Raw genomic sequence first — 22,139 nt, 5'->3', positions numbered from 1 at the left:
CACACGCCCACGAATCTACTCTACACGCAGGCCCGTATTCCGCGAGTCAGTGTCGAGAACTGAGGTGCAGAGGGGCACAGGCATGTCCAGAAACCTCTGACAAGCCTTTCCTATCACAAGCATCCCAACACTCCGTGCCCATGAACCCCTAGGGTGGCCAAGTGCATGGAACATACAGGGCTTCGTGTTCCGAAGATCCAGAAACTCAGGCAAGGTGTCGAGGAGGAGGCAAGGCTGGCGTCTGGAAGGCAGAGTAGGAAGCCAGTATGGCTTCAGAGAGAAGGAAACACAGACCACACCGAAGGGAAAAAATACCGGCATTCGGTGGGGGACCGAGTGTGGGTGAGGAGAGGAAACACAGAAATGAGGCTCCTGTTTCAAAGCTGGTGGCACGATCACCCCACACCCTTGAATTCCAGTTTTGCCATCTGTAAGTGGCACTTGAAAGCATCTGTCCCTACCGTACTCATAGGTTTGGCTCAAAGAAAGATCATATGAAAAAAAAGTGCTCAGAAAAAGATAAAAGGAACTATTGATTATCTGAAAAGTCCCTAGCTGGATTCTTCCATTCTGTTATGTTAAGGGGACAGTTTCCGGAAGGCCCAGTGGGGTGCTCGGAAAGACCCTCCATTTGCCCAGAGTGGGGCACAGCATACAAGAGAAAGAAAGAGCACTCAGGTGGTCACGTGCCCCATTCTCCGGCACCCAGACCGATGTCTAACCAGCTTCCAGGATGAAGATCTGAGCTTTCACTGATTGCAAGGAATATTCTTCAAACCCAACCAAACTCTCTCGATGTACCTGAAGCAACTTCTCATCTCAGTCCAGAGGACAGGGGACAGAACAAGTCACCTTCCTCATCTTACACTTGGCCAGAGTTGTACCCCTGCCTGGAGGGAATGCAAATCGCAGAACTTGATCTCCAGCTTTAAAACCTTCTGCTCCGCATTCCCCTCGTCTCCACTCCGCTTCAGCTCCCTGCAAGAGCGCAGTGTGGACGGAGGGTGTTAAATCCCTCGGAGTTCATGGAACTCTTGGGATTGTTTATTAGTTCCCATGTCTTTGACCCTTGCTATGACAATCAGCGATGAGTCAGAACAGGCAAGAGCACTCATAAATTAAACCAATCCTCCATGACCTCACTTGCTTTTAAGAACTCCCTCGGGGGGCTCTGTGACCCCAAAGGCCACAGAGTGTGGTGTCGCTGGTCCAGACTGGCAGCTACCCAAACACTCCCTGTTCCTCCTGATGCCTCTGCGACAGAGCAGGGAAAGGTCTTGAACTTCATGTGATGTTTCATGTGCCTTTCATGTCTTATACAAGGCTTTGAGAGCCTCTTTCCCCCTTAATTCCAACCCAAGACTGAAGTTGGATAAAAACTCTGGAACAGGAAATAGTGACAAAGAACAGAGACAATGACACACTCCCCCGCAACCCTGTCCTACCGGCACTCGTAGTGTTTAAAGGAAGAGCAGTTTTGTCCTGAGAGCCAGCTGCATGACACCCCCAGAATGGCAGAGGTCAGCTAATGGGAACCGTTCAGCAAACAAGACGGTGAATTATTGGTACAGTCTGAAGAATGAGAGAAAGCCCTCCCAGCCAAACCTGTGGGGAAGGCCAGCTTGTGTTCCTGCCACTGGTCATCCCTGCACACCACTGAAGGCCGCGGGACACTCAGCTCAGGTTGGGGATGGGATGGGCCACTTCAAGCCACTGTCTTGCTCCCATGGACCCACTCAGCAGCGCCTGGGGATGGGAGGAGGGGAGGCGCTCCGAGTGGGAGCGGTGGCTGGAGGAGGCAAGTCGGCCGTGTGGGCTCCTGCAAAACCACAAGGGGTGACTCGGGTGGACGCTCCCTGCAAGGAAAGCTCTTCCACGATGGAATAAATCTCGGCCGCAGGAAGAGACCTGCCACTCCGCCTGGCTGGCAGCATCTGGACTATCTCCGGGGACATGCTAATTGCTGGCCTTTCTGGCGCTGCTGCTCTGCAGAAACCATAAACGCTGACGGTGCCGAGACAGCAGCCACCTGACTAATCACCAGTTGCTACCTCTGACCCTTTGCCCTGGCAGAGGGGTGGCGGGCAGGGCTGTCCACGCAGGGAACCCAGTGGACAGATGGGAACGTGCGTGCTGCCGATCGGAGTCCGACCCTGTGCTCCTGGCTACCGACGGGAGGGTGAGACATCGGCGTGTTGCAGCTGAACACTTTTGCTTTGGAGGAAGGGAAGGAAGGGGAGGAAATAACGTCGGCCCTTAACTTGTTTTTTCTCCCTTTTTTAAAATGTCAGCATCAGCAGGTGCACCTGGAACTTGTATGTCTTCATTCATTCACTCTTTCACTCACATTTTACTTTATTCCAGAAAACACTGAGCACAGTGAGCACAGTTATCACTTAACTTGCCACCAACTCTCAGGACCCTGAACTAATAAAAAACTAATTGTGGGACCTTTTTTGGGTCGGAGCTGGCCCCCAGATGAGACAGAAGGCAGGTAAAGGCTGAACCAAAAAGAAGCACCACAACCAATCATGACTGTTTTGCATCTGGCTGGCGGTGGCCGTGACTGTGGAAAGGGCTCACCGAGCTCTCATGGGAAACAGAAACGTGGTCTCCACGAACTAACCGTGAGTGCCTTCGAGGCAGGACCCCCCTGGCACAGGGAGTCGTCTTTGTTCGTGGCGATGTATTTCAGAGGTTGGATAATGGCCGGCAGTGCTGATGTGCCCTTCACTTCTCCCTGAACAAGGACACATGTACAAGGGGCCGCTGTCCAAGTGACTGGCGAGAACTCATCTGAACCCTAGAACTTAAAGGGTGCTGGGCGCCCTCCAATACCTACAGCCTCCTGACCGGGACCCCTGAATTAGTACCACCTTTTGCCGCTGTGAACTCCAAAACAACTGTGCGAACCCAAGTTTTCTGCTTTATAATATCATTCTGGAGAGGAGACAGTCGGTGACATCTGCTGTGACAGCAGGGGACGGGTGTGTCTGGGTTTTGGGGGGAAGCCTTTGCTGACACCTGATGGGAGGATGCCCAGGGGTGGCAGCCCTTCCCCTGCAGACAGCCCTCAACCCAGAGCTCTCACACAGGTGACACGGGACCCTCCGCACAGCCGGTGACACTCACAAGGGGAGGGGAAGCCACTCCGGCATCATGACGGAAGCAGGACGGGCGAGGGTGACCACGGAGCAGCTTCTGCCCCAGGAGTGCCAGCAGCAGCAGAGACAGGGGCCAGACAGCAGACTGGCCTGGGGCCGAGACCGGGAGAAAGAGCAGACCCGGCTGCTGGGTGGCACCGGCCAGCAGGGCGAGGATGGCGGGAAGCTCATCCCTAACACAGGAAAGGGTGCGAAGGCTCAGAGACACAACAGGGTCTGGCCCATCTGAGGGACACTGAGGCTTCCCTGAGGCTGCGATGCATGGGAGGCGGCCTTTGGGGGCAGGAGGGGAGTCTGGACCATGCAGAGCCCAGCAGGACCCAGCTGCTCGGAGTGATGAAAACAGCATCTGCACTTTGGGGACATAAGTCCGGCTGCTGGCAGGATGCTCTGAAGAAGGAACAGGAATGGGGGGGGGGGGCACTGATGGGAAGATGAAACAGGAACCTGTGACCGAGTCCCCACGAAGACGCCGAGGGACTCGGGGGCGCCTTCAGAAAGACACACCGCGTGTCCGGAGGCATCTGGGTTGTGCCGACCTCCACTCTTAACAGACTCCCTTCGGCGTCACCCGCCGACGGGTTCCCAGGCACCCAGGACACACGGGCGCCTGTTCCTGTGTGGGAAGCAGGGTGGCAGCAGGACTCAGAAACGATGAGGTTTCCAAACTGTCCTGCACAGTCAGTTGACTGTCTGACGGGGACGCTGGATAAATAATGGCACCGCCATGCACTGAGTGCGTCCGAAGGGCTGGAGGGGCGTGGAGAGGGGGGACACTCCACGGGGCCTCTCAAGGACGCCCCCCAGAGCGAGGGGCTGGTCAGGCAGGGGGCAGACAGGGTGAAGGTGCTGGGGGCTCAGCCAGGCACAGACGGGAGACTCAGTCACCGTGATCACAGACGGGAAGTTAACTGGTCACAAAAGGCCCCGCCGAGCTCAGTGTCACAGACACGGGGTCCAGAGCCTCAGGTCCTAGGGCCTGCCAAGCTCTCGTGGTGAGAATCTACCTCCACGGCAGGGCCGACAGTGAGATTTCTGGGAAAATTTCTCCCTGAAGGTTCTCTCTGAAGCAACACAGTCATCCTATTTTAAGGGCACAGGCTAAGAATTGCCACTTTTTGACACCTGGTTATGTCCTTGGAAGAGTCTGACTGTTGTATTAAATGAAACAGGCAAGGCCGACACAAACCACTTTGGCCTTCCTGACGTCGAGCCCGCTCCTCACACCTGGCCCTTTCCAGTCTCGGGGCTTCACCTTGGACATGGCCATGAGCACAGCTGGGCGGTGGTTTCAGAGCCAAGTCCGGCAGGGAAACAGAGGGAGCCTGGAGGACCGAGTCACAGGTCTGACCCGGCTGCTCCTGAGGCTGCCCCTGAGGCTGCCCGGGTGGAGACTGTGGTCACAGCCACCCTGGGGAGACAGCCGCTGGGGTGGCACAGCCCAGGCAGCAGGACCACGAGGCTGCAGGAAGCCAGACAGGCCCCCCAGCCCCTTCTGCGTCCCTGTACAGCGAGGACACTTGGGTTTCTGTCTCCCTGTGAGGATCGGGGAACTGATGAAGCTGCTCTCAAACCCTAAGGGGCCTTACAGGGGGAAGGCTCGGCGGGACCCCACAGACACGCTGCTATCCAAGTCTGACCACCTCAGGGGCTGCGAGCCGAGCTTCGACTGACCAGTTTAACTACAGGCCCGTGACTCTCTGGGCCTCAGTTTCCTCATCAGTAAAACAGGGACTTCAAGGAGTCAATGTATGTACATGGCTATATATGTAAGGGAGTGAATGCACGTGCTGTGGACTAAATGTCTGTGTCCATCCCAAATTCCTGTGTTGAAACCTGCTCCCCAGTGTGATGGTATTGGGAGTGCAGCCTTTGGGAGGTCCTGAGGGCGGGGCCCCCACGAGTGTCATTCTGCCCTTGTACCAGAGACCCCACAGAGCTCCCTCAGCCCTCCCACCACATGAGGACACAGGAAAGAGCTGTCTGTGAACCAGGAAGTGGGACCCCATCAGACGCCAGATCTGCAGGCACCGTGGTCTTGGACTTCCAGCCCCCAGAACCGTGGGAAACACACGCTTGTTGTTTAAGCCCCCGTCCATGGCGCTCTGTCGTAGCAGCCTGGGCTGAGACAGCACACACACGTACTGCCTGGTAAGTGAGTTCATGTATGTGAAGCACTTACACAACAATCTGCTGACTACTCTTATTAGCTACTGTTATTAACGCCATCCCCTCGTTAGCTGGGATTCAAAGAACCATGCCAAACCGAAATTGCAGAGAATGGGTCAAGTGGTTCTCTCCACAGGACGATGACCCTGTAGTCATAAAACCTGTTCACTAACCACAAGCCAGGTTCACCAGTGTGGACAGCACCACCTTCCCCATTTCAGGTTTGCTCTTCTCCCAGGAGGGGTAGCTGCACACACCAGACGGCTGCCCCTGCCTCTGCAGCTGCCCGAGCTGTGCCCCAACGGCCAGCTCTCGTCCTCCGCCTCCTAGTGATGTCTGCTGTGCCTGCACCATTGTGGTCTCATTATTTGTAAGCCAAGTTCAAGTTGGAAAGCGCTTGTGCTGCTGAGTTTCAGCACCGCCTCCTTTCTGCCCCTCGTGATAAATAGCCACCCAGGGGCTGAGAAGATTCCAACCCCCCAGGGCACCCAGAAACCAGCCTGGGGACAGCACCTGCCCCTCTCCAAGGTGCTTTGGTTTCTCCTAAAGGGCTAGGGCCACCCTCTGTCATCTGCACAGGCTGCTGTCAGCCAGGCCTCCCCCAGGACTAAACAGATGTGACCTTCATCGCACCTGAGCACCCTTAAGGGCTGTGACATTGAAGGTGAGACCCTAGAGTCCAGAATTCTCTCCAGAGTACAGGGGAGTCTAGGAGAGACTACCTGGGTGGAGACAGGGTCTGCACCGGTCACCACCATCCAAAGAAAACCCTGAGGGACAGGGGGTGAGGGGTGTGGAATGGGGGCAGGGAGCTGGCAGCTGGAGGGGAGGACGCCTTCAGGGGAGACAGCCCACCTGACAGCCCGGGGACAACTTGAGACCCACCTGTCACATCTCCCGGGGGAGGGAGAGACTGACACGTTGACAGCCCTGCGTTTCCCCCTTCCCCCAGGAACGTGATGGTCTCGAGAGCTTCACGGAGTGAGTGGCATGTTTCAAAACTCTGTGCCCTGTGAAAGCAGCAGGAAACCCAAGTTCCCTCCCTGTAGTTCTCCTAATACAATTAAGGACACACTGTATCCCTGGCCGGGGAGCTCGGCTGGTTAGAGCAGCGCCAAGGCTGCAGATTGCACCCCCAGTCAGGGCACAGACAAGAATCGACCACTGAACGCATCACCGAGTAGACAGCAAATCCAACAGATCGATCTCTCTCTCTCAAATCAATAAATATTTCTGAAACTACAACAAAGTGAATTAGCAGCCAGTGATCTCTGGATTGTAAAACAATTACCATGACAGATTTAAAGTGAAGTTAATATCCTAAGCTACACTTTTCTTCCACAGGAAAGAAAGAAAACAGCAAGCTGTTGGGTGCGGCGTTGCCCGCCCAGCTCAATGAGCCTCTCTCCCCTCTTCGGAGAAGGATCTGCGTCTTGGGGCACCCAGGTCTCCCTCCAGGACGGGGAAAGGCCACCGCAGGTCTCGATGCATTGAATGAGCGTCTCAATACACCTGATGTAGTGAGCGTCTGTGTACTGAAATGAGTGAACTCCAAGAAGGTGAGTAAGATACAGTCCCTTCCCTCCTCGGTTTGTGGCCTGTACGAGGCCCGTGCACAGGGCGTGGAGGTGGGGCAGGTGGGGCAGGTGGAGGGCCGTGGTGCCCGGCACAGGGCCCTGGGGATGGGCCGAGGGATGGGCAGCATTTTTCCAGGCCGAAAAGTGATGGAGAGATGAGCATCCCTGGCAGACATGAGGGCGGATGGACAGACAGAGGGGCAGGAAAGGGCCTGGGACGTCGGTAGCATACAACGTAGCATTAAAAGCTCGTCTGGAGCCCAAATGTTGACAAGACTGACTGGGGAAAAACAGATGAACCCAAGAAAAATTAAAATAAAAAAGCAAACCCTTGTTACGCACTATCCACTGGGTCGGAAAACCAGGATTCCTTAAGTTTCAATGTAAACGCTGTGAGCCGGCACCCCACAAAGGCTGTGAGGAAAAACCCGTAATAGCTTCCAGCACGTGTAGCACGACAATGGGTGGTTTTTCTCATACAGTCCGACAAGAGTTCTGCCTCGGCTCCCGTCGAGGACTGGAGAGCACCTTCGGCAATCCCACCACGCTTAGAAAACGGGCGAACGAACCCTCTCCCCTGGTGCCTCCTCCCCAGCCCGGGGGTAAGACAGACACCGAGACTGAGGTCTCCCGAGTGACGCTGTCACGCACTTGGCCTTGCAAATAAACGTGTCCTTCCCACACATTATATGTTGCTATTCGAGTAAACAGTGACTGAAATGATTTGAATGTAATGTCCTGAGAGGGCAGGCACCCTGTCCCTCCACCTTTCTGACCCCTGGTCCTGGGAGAGCGAACGCTGATCCAGCACCTGCCACAGGCCGGGAGGGACGGGGACACGGCCTGGTCAGGCGCAGTCCCTGCCCTCAGAGAGCTCTGGGAAGAGGGGAAGAGGCCAAACTCAGCTCAGCAAAACACAGGCAGCACTGGGGCCTGGCACAGGGGACAGCAGGGACAGTGGGGACCTTAGGGAAATGTTCTGGGGGAATGAAACCTGAGGCAAGGCTGTTAAACATAAATTAAGAGCAAAGGAGGAAGATTAGGGGGTGTGGGTGAGAAGGGAGGGTGAGACCAAAGGCCTGGAAGTGGGAGGAAGCTTGTCCCCCTTGCAGGACTGAAAACTGTTCACGAGAATTCAAGGAGGCAAGTCAGGGGGCGGGGCAGGAGACCAGGGTCCAGCTCAGGCAGCCCTGGGCGGAGCGACTTGGAGTTTCCACTGAGGGCAGCGGACAGCCAGGGAGAGCCTGACGCGGAAGCGCTTCCTGTATTTCGCCTGCACTGCTAGCTGGACAGAGGAGAGGGGACTCTGGGTTGGAACGGAGGCAGGGCAGCCACCGGCACCGTCCAGGCTCAGAGCCCTGGTGGGCCTGGGGACCACTCCAGTGCCCCTCAGCCAGAGCTCACAAAGCCACAGGCAGCCACCCGCCGGCCCTGCAGCCGGGCAGCCACCGCTGCCTGCCGCTCTGGCTCCGACCCCAGGACCCTGGCTGTCTAGGAGTCGGCAGTCCTGCTACAACTGCCAAGCTGAAGCTCTCGCCCCTGCAATCCGAGGCTGTCAGTGACCGGTGTCCTGTGATACCTGTTGTTTACTTCCCTGGGGACCACCACTTGCCCCTTGGACCCAGGAGAGCTACACATTAAATGCCTCGTCTTTGGTTGGGGGTGGGGGGGCATCCCCTGAGATGGGCCTCAATTTGGACCTTTAGGCAAACACGCCTGTATTTCACCTGCGTTGCTTCTCCTCATGGGTTTAAATCCCAGTTCGGGTCCTAAATATGGACTCACATCCCTCCAAGCCCATCTCTTGAAGACCCACTTACGGCTTCCATACCCACACGTTGTGGGCAACCTCCACCCCAGCCTTTCCCGGTGTGGAATAGCCGACCACAGCCTGAGCCCCACAGGGCCCGCGGGAGAGGTGGTCCCACAGCCCACACTGGCCCCGTGCCTGCTCTCTCCAGCACAGCCGGCGGGGCCGTGCACTTAATTACCCCATGAGAAAGTGGATTTAGTTTCCTCATTTTGCATTTTTCCTTATTTCTCTGGTTCTTCACCCAGAGAAATAAGTATCCTCCCGCTATGGTGTGAATATTCGTGCATCCTCCAGATTCATAGGTTGAGATCCTAATCCCTCGAAGGTGGTGGTATCGGGAGGAGGGGCATTTGGGAGGTGACTGCAACAGCGGCGGGGCCCTCGTGTGCGGGGTTAGCATTCTTATAAAAGACCCCGCAGGGCTCCCTCACCACTTCCACCCTGTGAGGGTACAAGACGCCTGAGAGTTGGAAGAGGGCCCCACGGGGTCACGCTGGCACCCTGACCTTGGACTTCCAGCTCCGGGAACCTCGAGGAAGAAAGGTCTGCTTTCCTAAGCTGCCTGGGCCTCAGTGCTGGGTCAGAGCAGCCCAGACAGACTGAGTCCCTTCCTTTGGGACAGACGGCAAATGGGGGAGGGGAGCTGGGGTGCTAGGCGTGTCCCCTAATTAATTCCCTGCCCCTTCCACTACACGACCTTGGACTTCATAAGCTCTCATGCTGCTGGTGGTGATGATGATGGAGAAAGTCAAGACAAGAGCTCCCCTCGGGCCCCCTCCACAAGTAGGTCTGCATTATCACTCAGATGCCAATTCAGGTGCGCTTAAAATCGGTGATCCTGTTCGGATTTTTTGGCCACCTTAAGATTAATATGTACAAACCCCAATTACTTATATTATTCAAGTTCTCTGGAAAATTCTAGAAATCTAAAATTGAAACGAATGAAAAAAACGCAGCATCTTTTTGCCTACCCAGCACAGCAGATGCCTCCCACGCAACACCGGGCACTCCGAGTACACACTCAAGTGCTGGTCATGTGAGTGCTTCCCGGGTCACACAAGGGACTTCGACCACGACTGAGATGGGGACACATCACGCACTACCGTGTTGCACGTGTGTGTTTCACAGTGTAACACTCTTCGGTGGGGATCATCTCAGAGACTGTGAGTCCCACCTGGCTAGGAAATGGGATGGCCTGGTTAGCCGTGGGGGGGGGGGGGGGTCACAGGAGAAACAGAGCATCTTCATACATGTTCATATGCTGAAGTTTGGGCATTTTCGTCTCCCACCCCACACCTAAATCTGGGCCAAGCCAGCCCTTCCCCGGGGTTCTGAGTGTAGGGCAGAGAGGACAGGAGTCTGCCCAGTCTGCTGGTGGACGCTGTGAGACCTGACGCTTTCGCCCTGGTGGGCGTTGAGGGGGAAAGCTGGTCTGAGCTGGGGGAGCATGAATACCCCACACTCAGGAGCTGCTCAGCCGGGCGCTCCCTGGCGTTTTCCCCTCAGGTTCCATGAACACCAGACCCCTCCAGTCATTTCCAGTTCCTGAAGTTTGAATTTCTGTTGTTTGAAACTAAGACTTCTAATTAATACAAAAATCCCTTCTCCTTTACCTCCCATCTCCCGTGCCCCTTCCAGCCTGTTCCACCTTCAAGCACCCACATTTTTCAAGGTAACTTCAGAATCTCACCCACCACTGATGCTAACGAAACAGAAGCAGCCCTAAGGAAACCAGGCAACACTGGAATTCTGCAAGGCAGAGAGTTCCTGTCTCAGTCGTACAAGCAGAGTGGGGGCGGCACAGCGGATGAGAGTGCAACCCAAATGGCAGACGGCTCTCTGTATGACCTTGAACAAGCCCCACGCTTCCTCTGACCTGTGTGTGTGGAGGGAGGAGCACAACTTCCATATTACACGCGTTCAGGGGAGTCTACCCATCAGCAAAGGGTGAGTTCTCTTAAGAGTCGGCATAAATACAAATGTTTTGCATGCCCCTGTGACTCATGCATAGGAACTAATTGCAGGGAACTTGCAGGAAGCACATCCAAATGCTAAAAATCAGCCGAAAGCACATCCTCCGTGCCTGCGACCTGTCGGCTGTCATCACAATGTGCTAGGAACACGGCAGGGATGGCACCGTGTGCTCAGCGACAAGGAGGGAAACAATTATCCTGCACATGCTAATCACTCCCCATGCTAATCCGGAGTGATGATAACACTAATAGGTGATTTCAGTTTGAGTTATCTACGTAAAGAAGGACTCTTACCTCTTTCAAAGAGCAATTTCTGGGATTCTTGAGGGCAGAGGCCATTTTGAACTCACCTGTGTATCCCAAAGGAACCCGCACACAGCAGGTATCTGCCTTGTGAACGAACAGATGGACAGACACGTGGATGGACGGGCGATGGACAAGTAAATGAGGACTGGAGTCAGCCAAGACAGGGAATGGCCCTAAAATGACTCTGCTACACTCCACATTTTAATGTCTTTTCAGTTCAGGAGGTTCTCTCTGCCTAGCACACGGCTAAGCATTTGGGGACACGAAAGCAGTAGAAACCAAGGTCCCCACCCTCCCGACTCAGTGGGGAGCACAAACCATACACATCCAACATGACAGCAACACCTCATGAAGCAGTGAACAGTGAGAAGAATCTGGTCTCTGTGGTGGGAGCACCAGAGAAGCCGGGAGCGCCGACAGCCCCTAGGCCGGCTCCGTTTCTGGTTCTTCCATCCGCGAGTCAAATGCTCTCAGTCGGTGCTGGGATGTAGAGGGCAGGGCTGTGGACTGCATGTCCACAGTGAAGTTCCAACCCTCAAGTGACGGCGTTAGGAGGTGGGGATTCTGGGAGATAATTAGGTTGGGAGCATGGAGCCCTCTGGATGGCATCAGTGCGCTTAGAAGAAGAGACGGGAGAGCGGGCTCTCTCCCCCCAGCCCCCCTCCTCAGCTCTCCTCCCCACCACAGGAGGTACAGCATGAAGATGACCGTCTTCCAACCAGGAGGCCATCTCTCTGCAGACACCAGGTCCGCCCACACCTTGACCTTAAGTGTCAGTCTCCTGAACTGGGAGAAGTAAGTTTTTGTCATTTCGGCCACCCAATCTGTGTTTTGGTTTTGGTTCCTTTTGGTTAGAGCAGCGGGACCAGACTAAGACAACATTACAGAACTAACACAGACTTGAAAATCAGTACGAGAGGCCAGAAAGGGCCCTGTGTTGCCGCTTTGAGTAGCTCAGACAGTTCCTAATTTAAAAATCCTTTAGCTACTCAGAAACTATTTAACAATCTAAAGAAAATTATATTTTTCATTTAAGACTGTATCAGAATGATTCTCCCCTCCATAATGATGCCTTTTAGTTCAATGAAGCATAGAAAGGAATTCAAATGTTTTATGACACAAGCCATTCACAGACAAGAGCCCTACTCTATTCTGAGACACAAAGGAAAACTCGTCAATTAACTCAGTAGTGTGGACTCACCGTTCTTTAGAAAATAGTCCTACCAATCCCATTTTAATGGGATAATTACAGCAGGTCGTGATTAACTTCCTTTTCAGCCATTAGCAAGAGAAACACAGGTAAGATGCTGAAAGCGTGAGCTTCAGATATCCCTACTATTCCCCTTCTCTTGATACCGGTATTTGTCTAATTGCGCTGAACCTAACTAAAATGTATTTTATTTTTTTCGACAAAGAATGATCAAAAGCCCTATGTTGGCATTATAATTCATCTTACTGCCCTTTGGTTAATTGAGAAAGTGGCATTTATTCCAGAGAGAATTCTCTCATTTTATCTCGTGCTTTCATTCCTAAGTCAGGACGCTAATGAGGGATTACAGGAGCTCGGGGGGGCCCAGACCTACCCTCCAATTATGGTAAAGGTTTCTAGCCTTTAAAAAGCCCCCGAAGAAAAACCGCCTTCCCGCTCCTGTCTACGCATACAGACACACGCACGCCTAACCACGCCCACCATGGCCACTTAACACCTAAGGAAATAGAGCCAGGGGGACTGAGGCTTAAAGTCTCAGAATGGAGAGCCAGGGAGGGATGATTAAGTCTCTCGTGCAAATGCTGCCCTGAAGTCTTCATGAATGATCACCGTGCACATCCAAAAGTTAACATTCTCCCATGTAAACAGATTATCAAGCCGTTTCCTCTCCTTGGGCCTCAGTCTCCTCACATCCAAAACGAGAGGACTGGACACGCCGACCTTTGAGCAGATCCCTCGCTAACACGCCAGCTGCACCTGCCGTTTGGCATGCCAGCCCGAGGCAGCACCTTCTCCCTGACGCCAGTGCCCTAAGCTAACTCCACGCTGAGGCGTACGTGGGGCTGGGCGCCAGCGGGGTCTTGTCGTTGAGCCGTTCCTCGGGGTTTCTCCCTCGTGGCCATGGTTTCATCGTGCAGGATGGACCCTGCGGGGCTGGGTACCTCATCAGGACTTCATAAGTACTAAACAGGATTACGTAAAACTGCTCAACATTTTCTGAGTGTCCTGACTTACGTAAGCTGGTACTGATGGGGGACAAAGATGAAAATGTGACTCCTGCCTTAGATAAGCTCACAACCCAGAGAGAGAAACTGAAGGGGCTGTTTCACTGCGAGGACATGAACGCTCACTCACCCACAGGCATTGCCTGCGCTGGTGGCTACGGACACAGGGGTCTGGCAACCAGGCGGCTGTCGGAAGACCCCAACTCCTGACCCAAAGCAGGCAGGGAAAGTTCAGAGAACTGGAAAATGTACAATCGCCACAAGGAAGTGGACTGCAACTCTCCTCTGCCTGGGCTCCCAAAATGACAGTAATGGACCTGAGATACAAGGCAGGTCACTCCCTGGGATGTAAGATGAAACTATTCCTCCCTGTGGGGCCAGGAGTCTTTTCATCCAGTCTGCTCTGTGTTGCTACCTTGGGCAAAGAAAGCCTGAAACTGAGCATCATATATATGGCAGGGGGCCATCCGATCGGAAATCTGATCTACTTAACCGGAAGTGTGCTGCTGACCCTTCGAGGTCTGCGTCTAACCAGGCAACAGGAAAGCGTACCCATACAACTCGATCGACAGTACTACAGGCAGTCACACTAACGATGAAGAGCAAACCCGCACGGCACCGTCTTTAGACACATTCTACCTGACTTTTCTATCCAGTGGCCTCTAAATGGTGAACACCCTCCTACCGTGTCCCTGTCATTTGCAAGAATGAAGACTGCTAATCTGGGGGGGGCAGGGCAGAGGGAGTAGGAAAAAGTCCCCATGACTGAAGTCTCGCAGGTTGGCCCTCGGAGCAGCAGCAGCACATGCTTCTCTGATCCCTGCATTTCTGGGGCAGTGCGGCTGCGTACTGCGCATGTGCGGCCCAGAGGCAGCGCTGGGGCTGGGCAGACCCTCTGCCTCCGTGGGAAAGAAAGAGGCAGCGAAGATTAATGAGTCAGAACATTTTCCCCAAGTCTCCTTTCTCTTGAGATACGGGCTGGAGGAGACAAAATAGAACAGAAAGAAGGAAAAAGGGAAAAAAAAAAACCCTAATGAGCTCCATAACCTTAGCAGACTCGCTCAAAACCAACGAGAGCAGAAAAGAACAACTGTAATTAGGGAGTGGAAGGTCACGGGAGTTTATTCCCCAGAAGCACTGACAATTTAATTTACAAAGCCATCAGCCTAGCTATCCTGATGAGTGCGTGCGTGTGTGTGTGTGTTGTGTGTGTGTGTGTGTGCGCCTCATTTACACGGACTTCCCAACGCCCACTACCAAACGAGAAAACTCACAGCTCACTGCTCCCATCTGTACATTTAAGAAGGGAGTAGTCACTCACCGGTGAGTGAGAAGTGGAATCCGGAAGTTTCTATCACAATGGAATTCACTATTTCATAGCTACTCGAAATGAATGTAAGGGCTGGCTCCAATCTTCCTACCCTGTGCTGACAAACTTCAGGGTGAGGAATGGTAGAAACCGTAATGAGGAATTCAATCATCTGCGTACGGTCCCGACAACCTGGGCCTTGGGGGGCTGGAAGGCACGAAGCTCTTTCCTCAGTATAACCTGGCATCTCCTCCTGAACGAGGAAGACCCGTGCCAGACACTTCTACTTGTTGAGTAAACGAACAGGGGCTGCATTAGGAACTACTTTAAGAATTTTAAGAGAATTTTCTATCTTTTTGCTTTTCCCTTCTTGTAACAGAATGCCAACTGAACAAGAATCTCAGCTTGCTCTTCTACACAAGGTTTAGTAAGGGCTTACTAATTGCATGACTTTCTACCCTAAAAAATGTTAATAAATCTGTAAAGGAAAGAGTCTCTACTAAAGAGCACATGCGGCACTTTTATCCCCCCTCCCGTGCTATTAGTTTACACACCAAACAAGAGAAAGTTTGGCAATAAACTAAATGCAGATAACGCAGGACCTGGTGACATGAGCCAAGTGGGGGGTGTGTGTGAGAGAGTGTGTGTGTGAGAGAGAGACAGATTACTTAGGGAATACATGCTTATATGTGCTCATCGAAGCAAGAATATGCTGCGACTGGATCTGATAAATAGTGCTGGACAGGAGACAGATGACTTCCAATCAAGGACTGAGACGAACAGAGACGAACGGCTCCAGCCTTTACTGCCTAAGAAAGATAATTCGGCCAGGCCAGCCCGTCTACTTCCAAATTGCAGGCAGAGAACTCCACCAAACCCCCTGCCTTTGGGCCACACTGTCCCCAGGGGAGAAATCTTCATGAACGGGCTTGGCTGGTGAAGGGGATCCACCCTAACAGAGACGACCCACCCTTCTTCTGCCCAGACCAGGCTAAGTGGGGATCCCCAGGAGAAGGAAGCATCCTGTGTAGCACAGGAGGCTGAACGCCAGGCAAGTATTTCAGGGGGACCTTGAGTTTATGGAGACCAGGAAAAAAAACCCTCTTCCTTTGCAGGGACATCGTCCAGAGTAGCTAATCAGCTATGGCTGTCCCCTGAAGCAACACCCACCAGAACAGATTGTCTAGAACTAGTTCCGGAAGGGCTCAGGCACAGCAAGCCCCCCTCAACTGTCCACAGCTTCGTTCCCATCCTTGCAATGCATGTTTGCTCTGTCCAGTCTTCTGTGAGCTTCCCGAACCCCAGACAGTCTGCTCTCTTGCTGCCTGTCCCCCACAAGAGTCTTCTTATATCCCCAAAACACACTGAGGAGAAAAGGCTGGGTGCTTACCATTCCACCCTTTAGAGGGATTCCTAGAGATTGTGAAGCAATTGTTATGAAGAGATGATTTATTTCCCTTCAGATATTCTTCTGGAAAGAGGATAATTTGCCGTCACACAGTACTGTCATCACCCGTGTGATTTCGCCATTACCATTCTTACCTTAAAAAGTGCTTATGAGTTTGTTTCATCTGTTCGTTTGTCTTTTAGATTCTACACATAAGTGAAATCGTGGGATATTTGTCTCTGTCTGACTTATTTCACTTAGCATAATACCCTTTATATCCATTCATGTTGTCACAAATGGTAGGAGTTCATTCTATTTTATAGGAGAGCAATAGTCACTTTGTAAGATATTTAAATGTGTAACCACTATGTAGTACACCTGAAAATAATAAGTAATATAATAATGCATGTCAACTATTACTGAAAAATAAATAAAAGCATTATTATGCACCCATGGCGTGGCTACGTTCATGTACTTCATGAGTTAATCAGATAATGTGAATTGCTCTAGAAGCCTGCAATCCAAGACAAAGAGCTCTGACTTTATGCTGTGACACAGTAACAAATGAATCTTAAACTTGGATATTAATGAATTGTGCAAACAAATTTCACTAAGAGCAGTTGCGGACTTAGGGGAAGAAACCACTTTCAAACAGATTAGAAATATCATTTACATATAAGCCAAATCAGTGAAATATAAACAGGGACTAAGCTGCTTTGATCCACTAATCATCTTTATCGTTCATTAAGGATGTCTTTACAAGGCTACTTAGTGATATAATTTTTTTATATAACTTCAAAGGTAGGCAGAATTATTTTAAGTCTGTAATTCCAACTTTTTCTTAAATCAAATCACCCTTTGGTACAGGTCGGTGAGATGTCCAGGACTAACTGGAATAACCCACCAGACTACAAGTATCGTTAAGGGCTCTGCCTCATCTGTCCCTGATTGCAAGCCTAGTGCCCACTATGTGTGCCTGACACATAGTAGGTCCTCAATAAATATTCACTGGGTGCTGAGATCTGCTGTAGGTGCTGAGGATCCTATGTTGTGTGCTTAGTGTGCTTTGGCTCCAAGTACAGTATATGGTGTACAGGACAGTACGGTACAGTGAAGTTACCTCCAATTCCCCCAGCACCAGAAAAGTGCTGTGTCCAGCAGTGACTCTGGGTGGAGGGCGGGCGGAGTTGCCCCTGGAAACAGCAGCGGGTACGACCCAGGGGGAGGTGGGAGGGGCCGCCCTGATCGGGTCTGCCCTTCCTCTCCCAGCCATGGCTCTGAAAACGGCAGCATGTCCTTCTCCACTGGCTGAAGGCAGCTGGCTCCCAGTGTTATTTTGCTACCACCATGGCCCCGTGGCACACTTCTCTGCACCCCAAATCTTTAAAGGTCATGTGTTGTGAGTGGCAGCCCAGTGAGGCAGGGACAATAAAATGGGTTTAAGGTCCCGACTTCTTGGTTTGATTCAGGAGGCATGGGGAAAACCTCTGAAATGGGCCTCAGTCTTCCAGGTGACTAAATGAGAGGGTGGCCCTACAGAAACCCATAAAAGCCCTTCCATGCCTGTGAAAACCTGCCAGGTTTCCTGGGGAAGTTCTTGGGTGATTGCGGCACGAGGTGAGAGCTGGGCTGGGCTCATTTCCCAGCCCCACCTCGGGCGGCCCAGCTCAGAGTTAAATAATTAGACTGCTTTTGGCAATTCAGTCAAGCTTATCAACATCAAACATGCTGATTTATCCATACAGAGCACCAATTATTTATGTTCTATATTACACTCCATCGTATTTCTTTGAGACGTTACTATGTGACTTAGGCAACAGAGATCAATTGGTAGTAATTTTTCCATACGGGTAAAGAGAATGGTGCACGCACTTCCCGATTACAGTGAGATTTGGGGAGGGGGAGCAGGAGCCTGGGAAAGGGGCCCCTAGGGCAGAGAACAGCCTTCGAGCATTACAAGAAGCGGGCACTCCCTCCATGGGCAGGACGCAGGACGGAGGAGTGCCTGCAGACCCTGTTTCAGTCACGCCCACAGCCACACCTGCACAGTGACCACGGTCTTCGGAGGGCACCAACCCTCCCAGTGCCACTCCTTCCCCGAAAGGCCCACCACCCCACGCTCAGCAGGACAGCTGCCCTGCCGTGTGGTCAGATAGCAGCCACCTGCCCGTAACCTCTGTGACCCCCGACCTGATGACTCTGTCCATGACACGCTTCCATGGACTAACTCAGGCAGGGTTCCTACCATTCCCACCTGGTTAACGTCACCCCTTTCTCTCCCTCTCAGAAAGAAAAACATCGGATCACAAGTGAGGGAGAGGGATACTATCTTCCATTCAAAAAAAATAACCGTGTGATTTGCCGGCTGTAGTTTACTAATAATTGTAATATTCTTGTAGTTGTGCCTGGACTCATACCTGCTTATCTCACTTATCATCCCCTGATATCTGGTCACTGCACGTGGGACGCTGTGGAATCAAGACTCAGTCAGGGTTCTCCAAACTCTTTCTGTGCAGGTGCTGGGCCCTCCTCCTGGCCGGCCACCCTCATTCTGTGGGTCAGTCCCCGATCCCCATGTCTTTGGGTTCTAGGGAGGGGAGTGGAAGTTATGGAGCGGGTAGGTGGGGACAAAAGGCCCTAGGCTCAGGGCCCAGGCCCACCTGGAGATGTATCGACATTGATCTCTTTTGGGAACCACGGCCAGGGCCACTGTCACAGATGCAGGAAGACCATTTCTTGCGCATCGTGAGGGGTCCTGGCCAGGGCCATTTTGGGTGTATGAGCATCCCAGGTTAGCTGATAATCTGGGGCCACTCCAAAGTGGTGGCGTTTCAACGTTTATTCCCATGTATTTGGAAGACAGGCTGGATGTTGCTGGGAGCATGCACGGAGGAGACCACCAGGGGAGCTCAATTTCACCCTGGCCAGGTCACTCACTCAGCTCTGGCCCTGAAGTTCTAACCTCCTCTTAGCCAAACAAAAGCATGCATGCACTTAAAAAGGGTACAGACAGTACATTTTATGTTATGCATATCTTACCATAATTTAAAATTAAAAAAAAAATTTTACTGCGCCCACCCCTCCTCAGAAGGTAATGTGCCCACCACCCATCACACTGCCACCTGGCCCTGAGGGGTGCCACTGCCCTCCTCCCAGCTCCCACCCACGAGAGTCCTCCCCCGAGAGGAGTCTTGGTCCCCACCGGCTCCTCCATCTCCCTCCACGACTGTCGAAGCCCCTGCCGCTCTGCCCGATGGAGCGCAGGCTGCAACCCGGCTGCCTGGCCTCCTACTTAAACTCCGGGCCTGGGAAGCCACCTGCTAAAACTACCGACCACCCGATGCCATAGAAAATTGGGCCCGGATGTTTCCAGTAGCATAATCCATCCAAAATAAAATCGGGACACTGCTGGAAAGGGTAACACAGCCAGTGAATGCCTTCCCCAAGGGGTGGTGAGACGGGGGGCTGGGGGGGGGCAGGGAGTGCATGGGAGGAGACAGGGAAACTGAGAAAGGAGGAAAACACAAAGCCAGATGGGCAGAGGGTGAACTCCAGAAGGATCACCAAGTTTGGCTGTGGCCACTGAGGACCACGAACCTGGGAATGACCATGTTTGGGGGTCAAGGGGAAAGCGCATCGGTGACCGAAACAAACACAGGTTTAGTCTGCCTGCATCAGCACCAACTCCCCTCAGCAGGGGGTGCAGGTTTCCAAAAAAACGAAGCCTGCGCGACTTGTGTGAAGTTGGCACTGACACAGCCTGGAAATAAAAGAAATACCACAGCCCTTCATTCTTTAGCTAAACATTTTTATCCGTCTCCGCTTATTTACCAGTTGGAGGCTATACCACGGGCGCTTTCCCCCAGCCGTCTATCAGAAGCGATTTAGAGATGGCACGGAGAAGCTGGGCTATCCTGGACGCGGCCGAGGAGCAGCATTTCTACAGTGTCCCTGCATCTCTTTCTAAGGATTTGTCACAATTCAAAACCACATTTCTTGGCGCAACTGAAAATGCTCCCCAGGAATCCCATCAGTGGTCGGGTCCGAAAGCAGAAGCTGTGCTTTGTCTGAGGAGATGGGAAAATGAGCGTGTCACTCTGAGTTTGCAAAGCATCCTTATGTCTTACTCCTGCTCCGTGTCTTCTCTCGGTCCCCTGCCTCTGCCTCCTGTCTCTCCTGTCCTTTCTTTAAAGGGCTTAAAGAAAGGACAATTCTGTCCAACAAGACAACACTTTTTTGTGCCAAAATCCAATCAGATTTCTAATAATTGGAATATCTTCATTTACTATTTAGCATATGTCACCCCCCCCTCAAAATGTTACAGGCCATCCAGATGAATTTTATTTTGTCTCCTTTTCTCCCCATTACCTCCTTTTTTAAAACAGAGAAACCGGAGCCCTGATTTTCTTCTTTCCCTGAACACAGATCCCCGCGCCCCGAGCCAGTGGCGGAAACGGCGGACGTGCCTACCTTGCCCAGGCCTGGCGTGTCCTTCACCTTGTTGACGGCCCGCAGCAGACACGGGGGGGCCGGGGGAGGGGAGATCTGCAGAATGCCACTGAAGCTGGTGGCAAAGAGAGGTGACTCAGCGACAGAAGTAGAAGGCCGATGCTTCTTCTTTTTAGAAGACAGATTTAACTTCTGGGCAGCTCTGGAGAGGAAAACGCAGAAGACGAACAATCAGGGGCATCGTATGGTACCAGTGAACACGCTGTGTTACTTTATTTTCTCTTCTAGCTCTTGTTGACACTTACCAGTTCTCTCCCCGCCCTCCGGGGGCTCTGTCGCACCCCGAGCTACAACAAAGTCAACTTAATGAGCTACCCAGTCATTTATAGGGCAGAAAAAAAGCCGTAAAAGTGCCTGGTTCTGCAATGGGGATTTACAAAGGATTGTTTGTTACCCACAAACACTCAGCGTGGGCATGAATAAAGCTGGTCATCTTTAGGGATAAACAGTACCTATCGGGTTAATCACACCATAACTTCTCGAAGTATAAACCCACGTGGGGGAGACACTGTGAGTTATTTAGAGACTCTAACCCTTGTAAAAGCCAAGCCAGCCTGATGGGGAGGCATGGGGTGGCCAGTGAAGACCGACTGTGTACGTGCTTGTGGAAGAAAAACACACGCCCCGGGCAGTGGGGAGAAATAAATCCCACTGGTTTTGGAAACATAACACCGAGTCAGAATAAACTCCAGCTAGGGTGTGGAGCACTGAAAACGTGGCCGCTTGCTTACAAAGCAGGCTTGTTGTGCGGGGTGGTCTTTCACTACAAAATGCAATTCATGGACCAGTTGGAGGGGTGAGAAGGGGGTGGGGAAGTTTGCCCAGCATCACTGAAAACACAGGTTGTTTGGTCGCATCTTCCCCCATTCAAATGCTCAATAATAAATACTTAAAACAATCATCACTGCGAAGGAAGAGAATACAGCCAGGCAAAGGCATCTCACAGACTAATGTACTCATTCCTGGATCCGTTTTTGGTGTTTCTACTCTCTTGCTCGGAGAATTCCAATCCTCTTAACAAATGTCACTGAACATTTGAGCTGCTGCTTAAATGAACGACCACGACTTGATTCTGCGGATCAAAACCTTACAACCCAGCCAGATTTTCACCAATTACCTAACAGATCACAAGGCAGGCAGGTCAAGAAGACAAAGCCAGCTTTGTCAGCACCTCTTCCACACCACACCCCGAGTTGGAATGAGCTGGGAAAGTTAGTTTTAATTTTGTGATTATCACGCTCTTGATAAATCTCCTGAGCTATAAAATTGCCACCGAACAAATACAGCACAGAATTACCGTTTTGAAGCTCGATTTTTCTGAGCCATAAACCTGAACATCGGTCCCACCTGAGTGAAATACAGAGGAATGGGATCCATGTGATATGACAAATTTTGACAGCACGAGAGCCGATGACAGTCCCAGTCCCTCAGCCAAACGTGGGGAACGCCGCAGTCAGTCACTCAGTTGAAGGATGACGAGCAATGAAGATCTCCACAATGCTTCCCATGCCAATCAGCAAAAAGAAAAAACTTGGAATAACTTTTTGCATGGTCTCATTGCCACTCTGCCTTCTGCAATTAAAGGCGAAGCAGAATTGCTCAGTGACGAGGCCACTGCTGCTCCTGACAGTTGTCATTAGTCCAAGATTCGCTGCCTTGAACGCACGGCGGCTTCTCCAGACGCACGCGTCAGCATCGTTTCTTCCGACACCCACTCC

General features: G+C 52.2%; 1 protein-coding gene across 1 annotated transcript in view; it reads right to left on the bottom strand.

Annotated features, from left to right (window-relative positions):
- Nucleotides 1–22,139, bottom strand: part of KIF26B (kinesin family member 26B) — a 373,684-nt gene that overhangs the window by 87,003 nt on the left and 264,542 nt on the right. The window contains exon 5 of the mRNA XM_037069373.1: nucleotides 20,383–20,563. Coding sequence (XP_036925268.1) covers nucleotides 20,383–20,563 — 181 coding nt within the window. The remainder of the gene's footprint in view (nucleotides 1–20,382; nucleotides 20,564–22,139) is intronic.

This window comes from Sturnira hondurensis, unplaced genomic scaffold, assembly GCF_014824575.4.
Source record: "Sturnira hondurensis isolate 20B ecotype Veracruz unplaced genomic scaffold, ASM1482457v3 Scaffold0018525, whole genome shotgun sequence".
Taxonomy (NCBI): domain Eukaryota; kingdom Metazoa; phylum Chordata; class Mammalia; order Chiroptera; family Phyllostomidae; genus Sturnira; species Sturnira hondurensis.
This window is presented reverse-complemented; position numbering and strand designations above follow the sequence as displayed.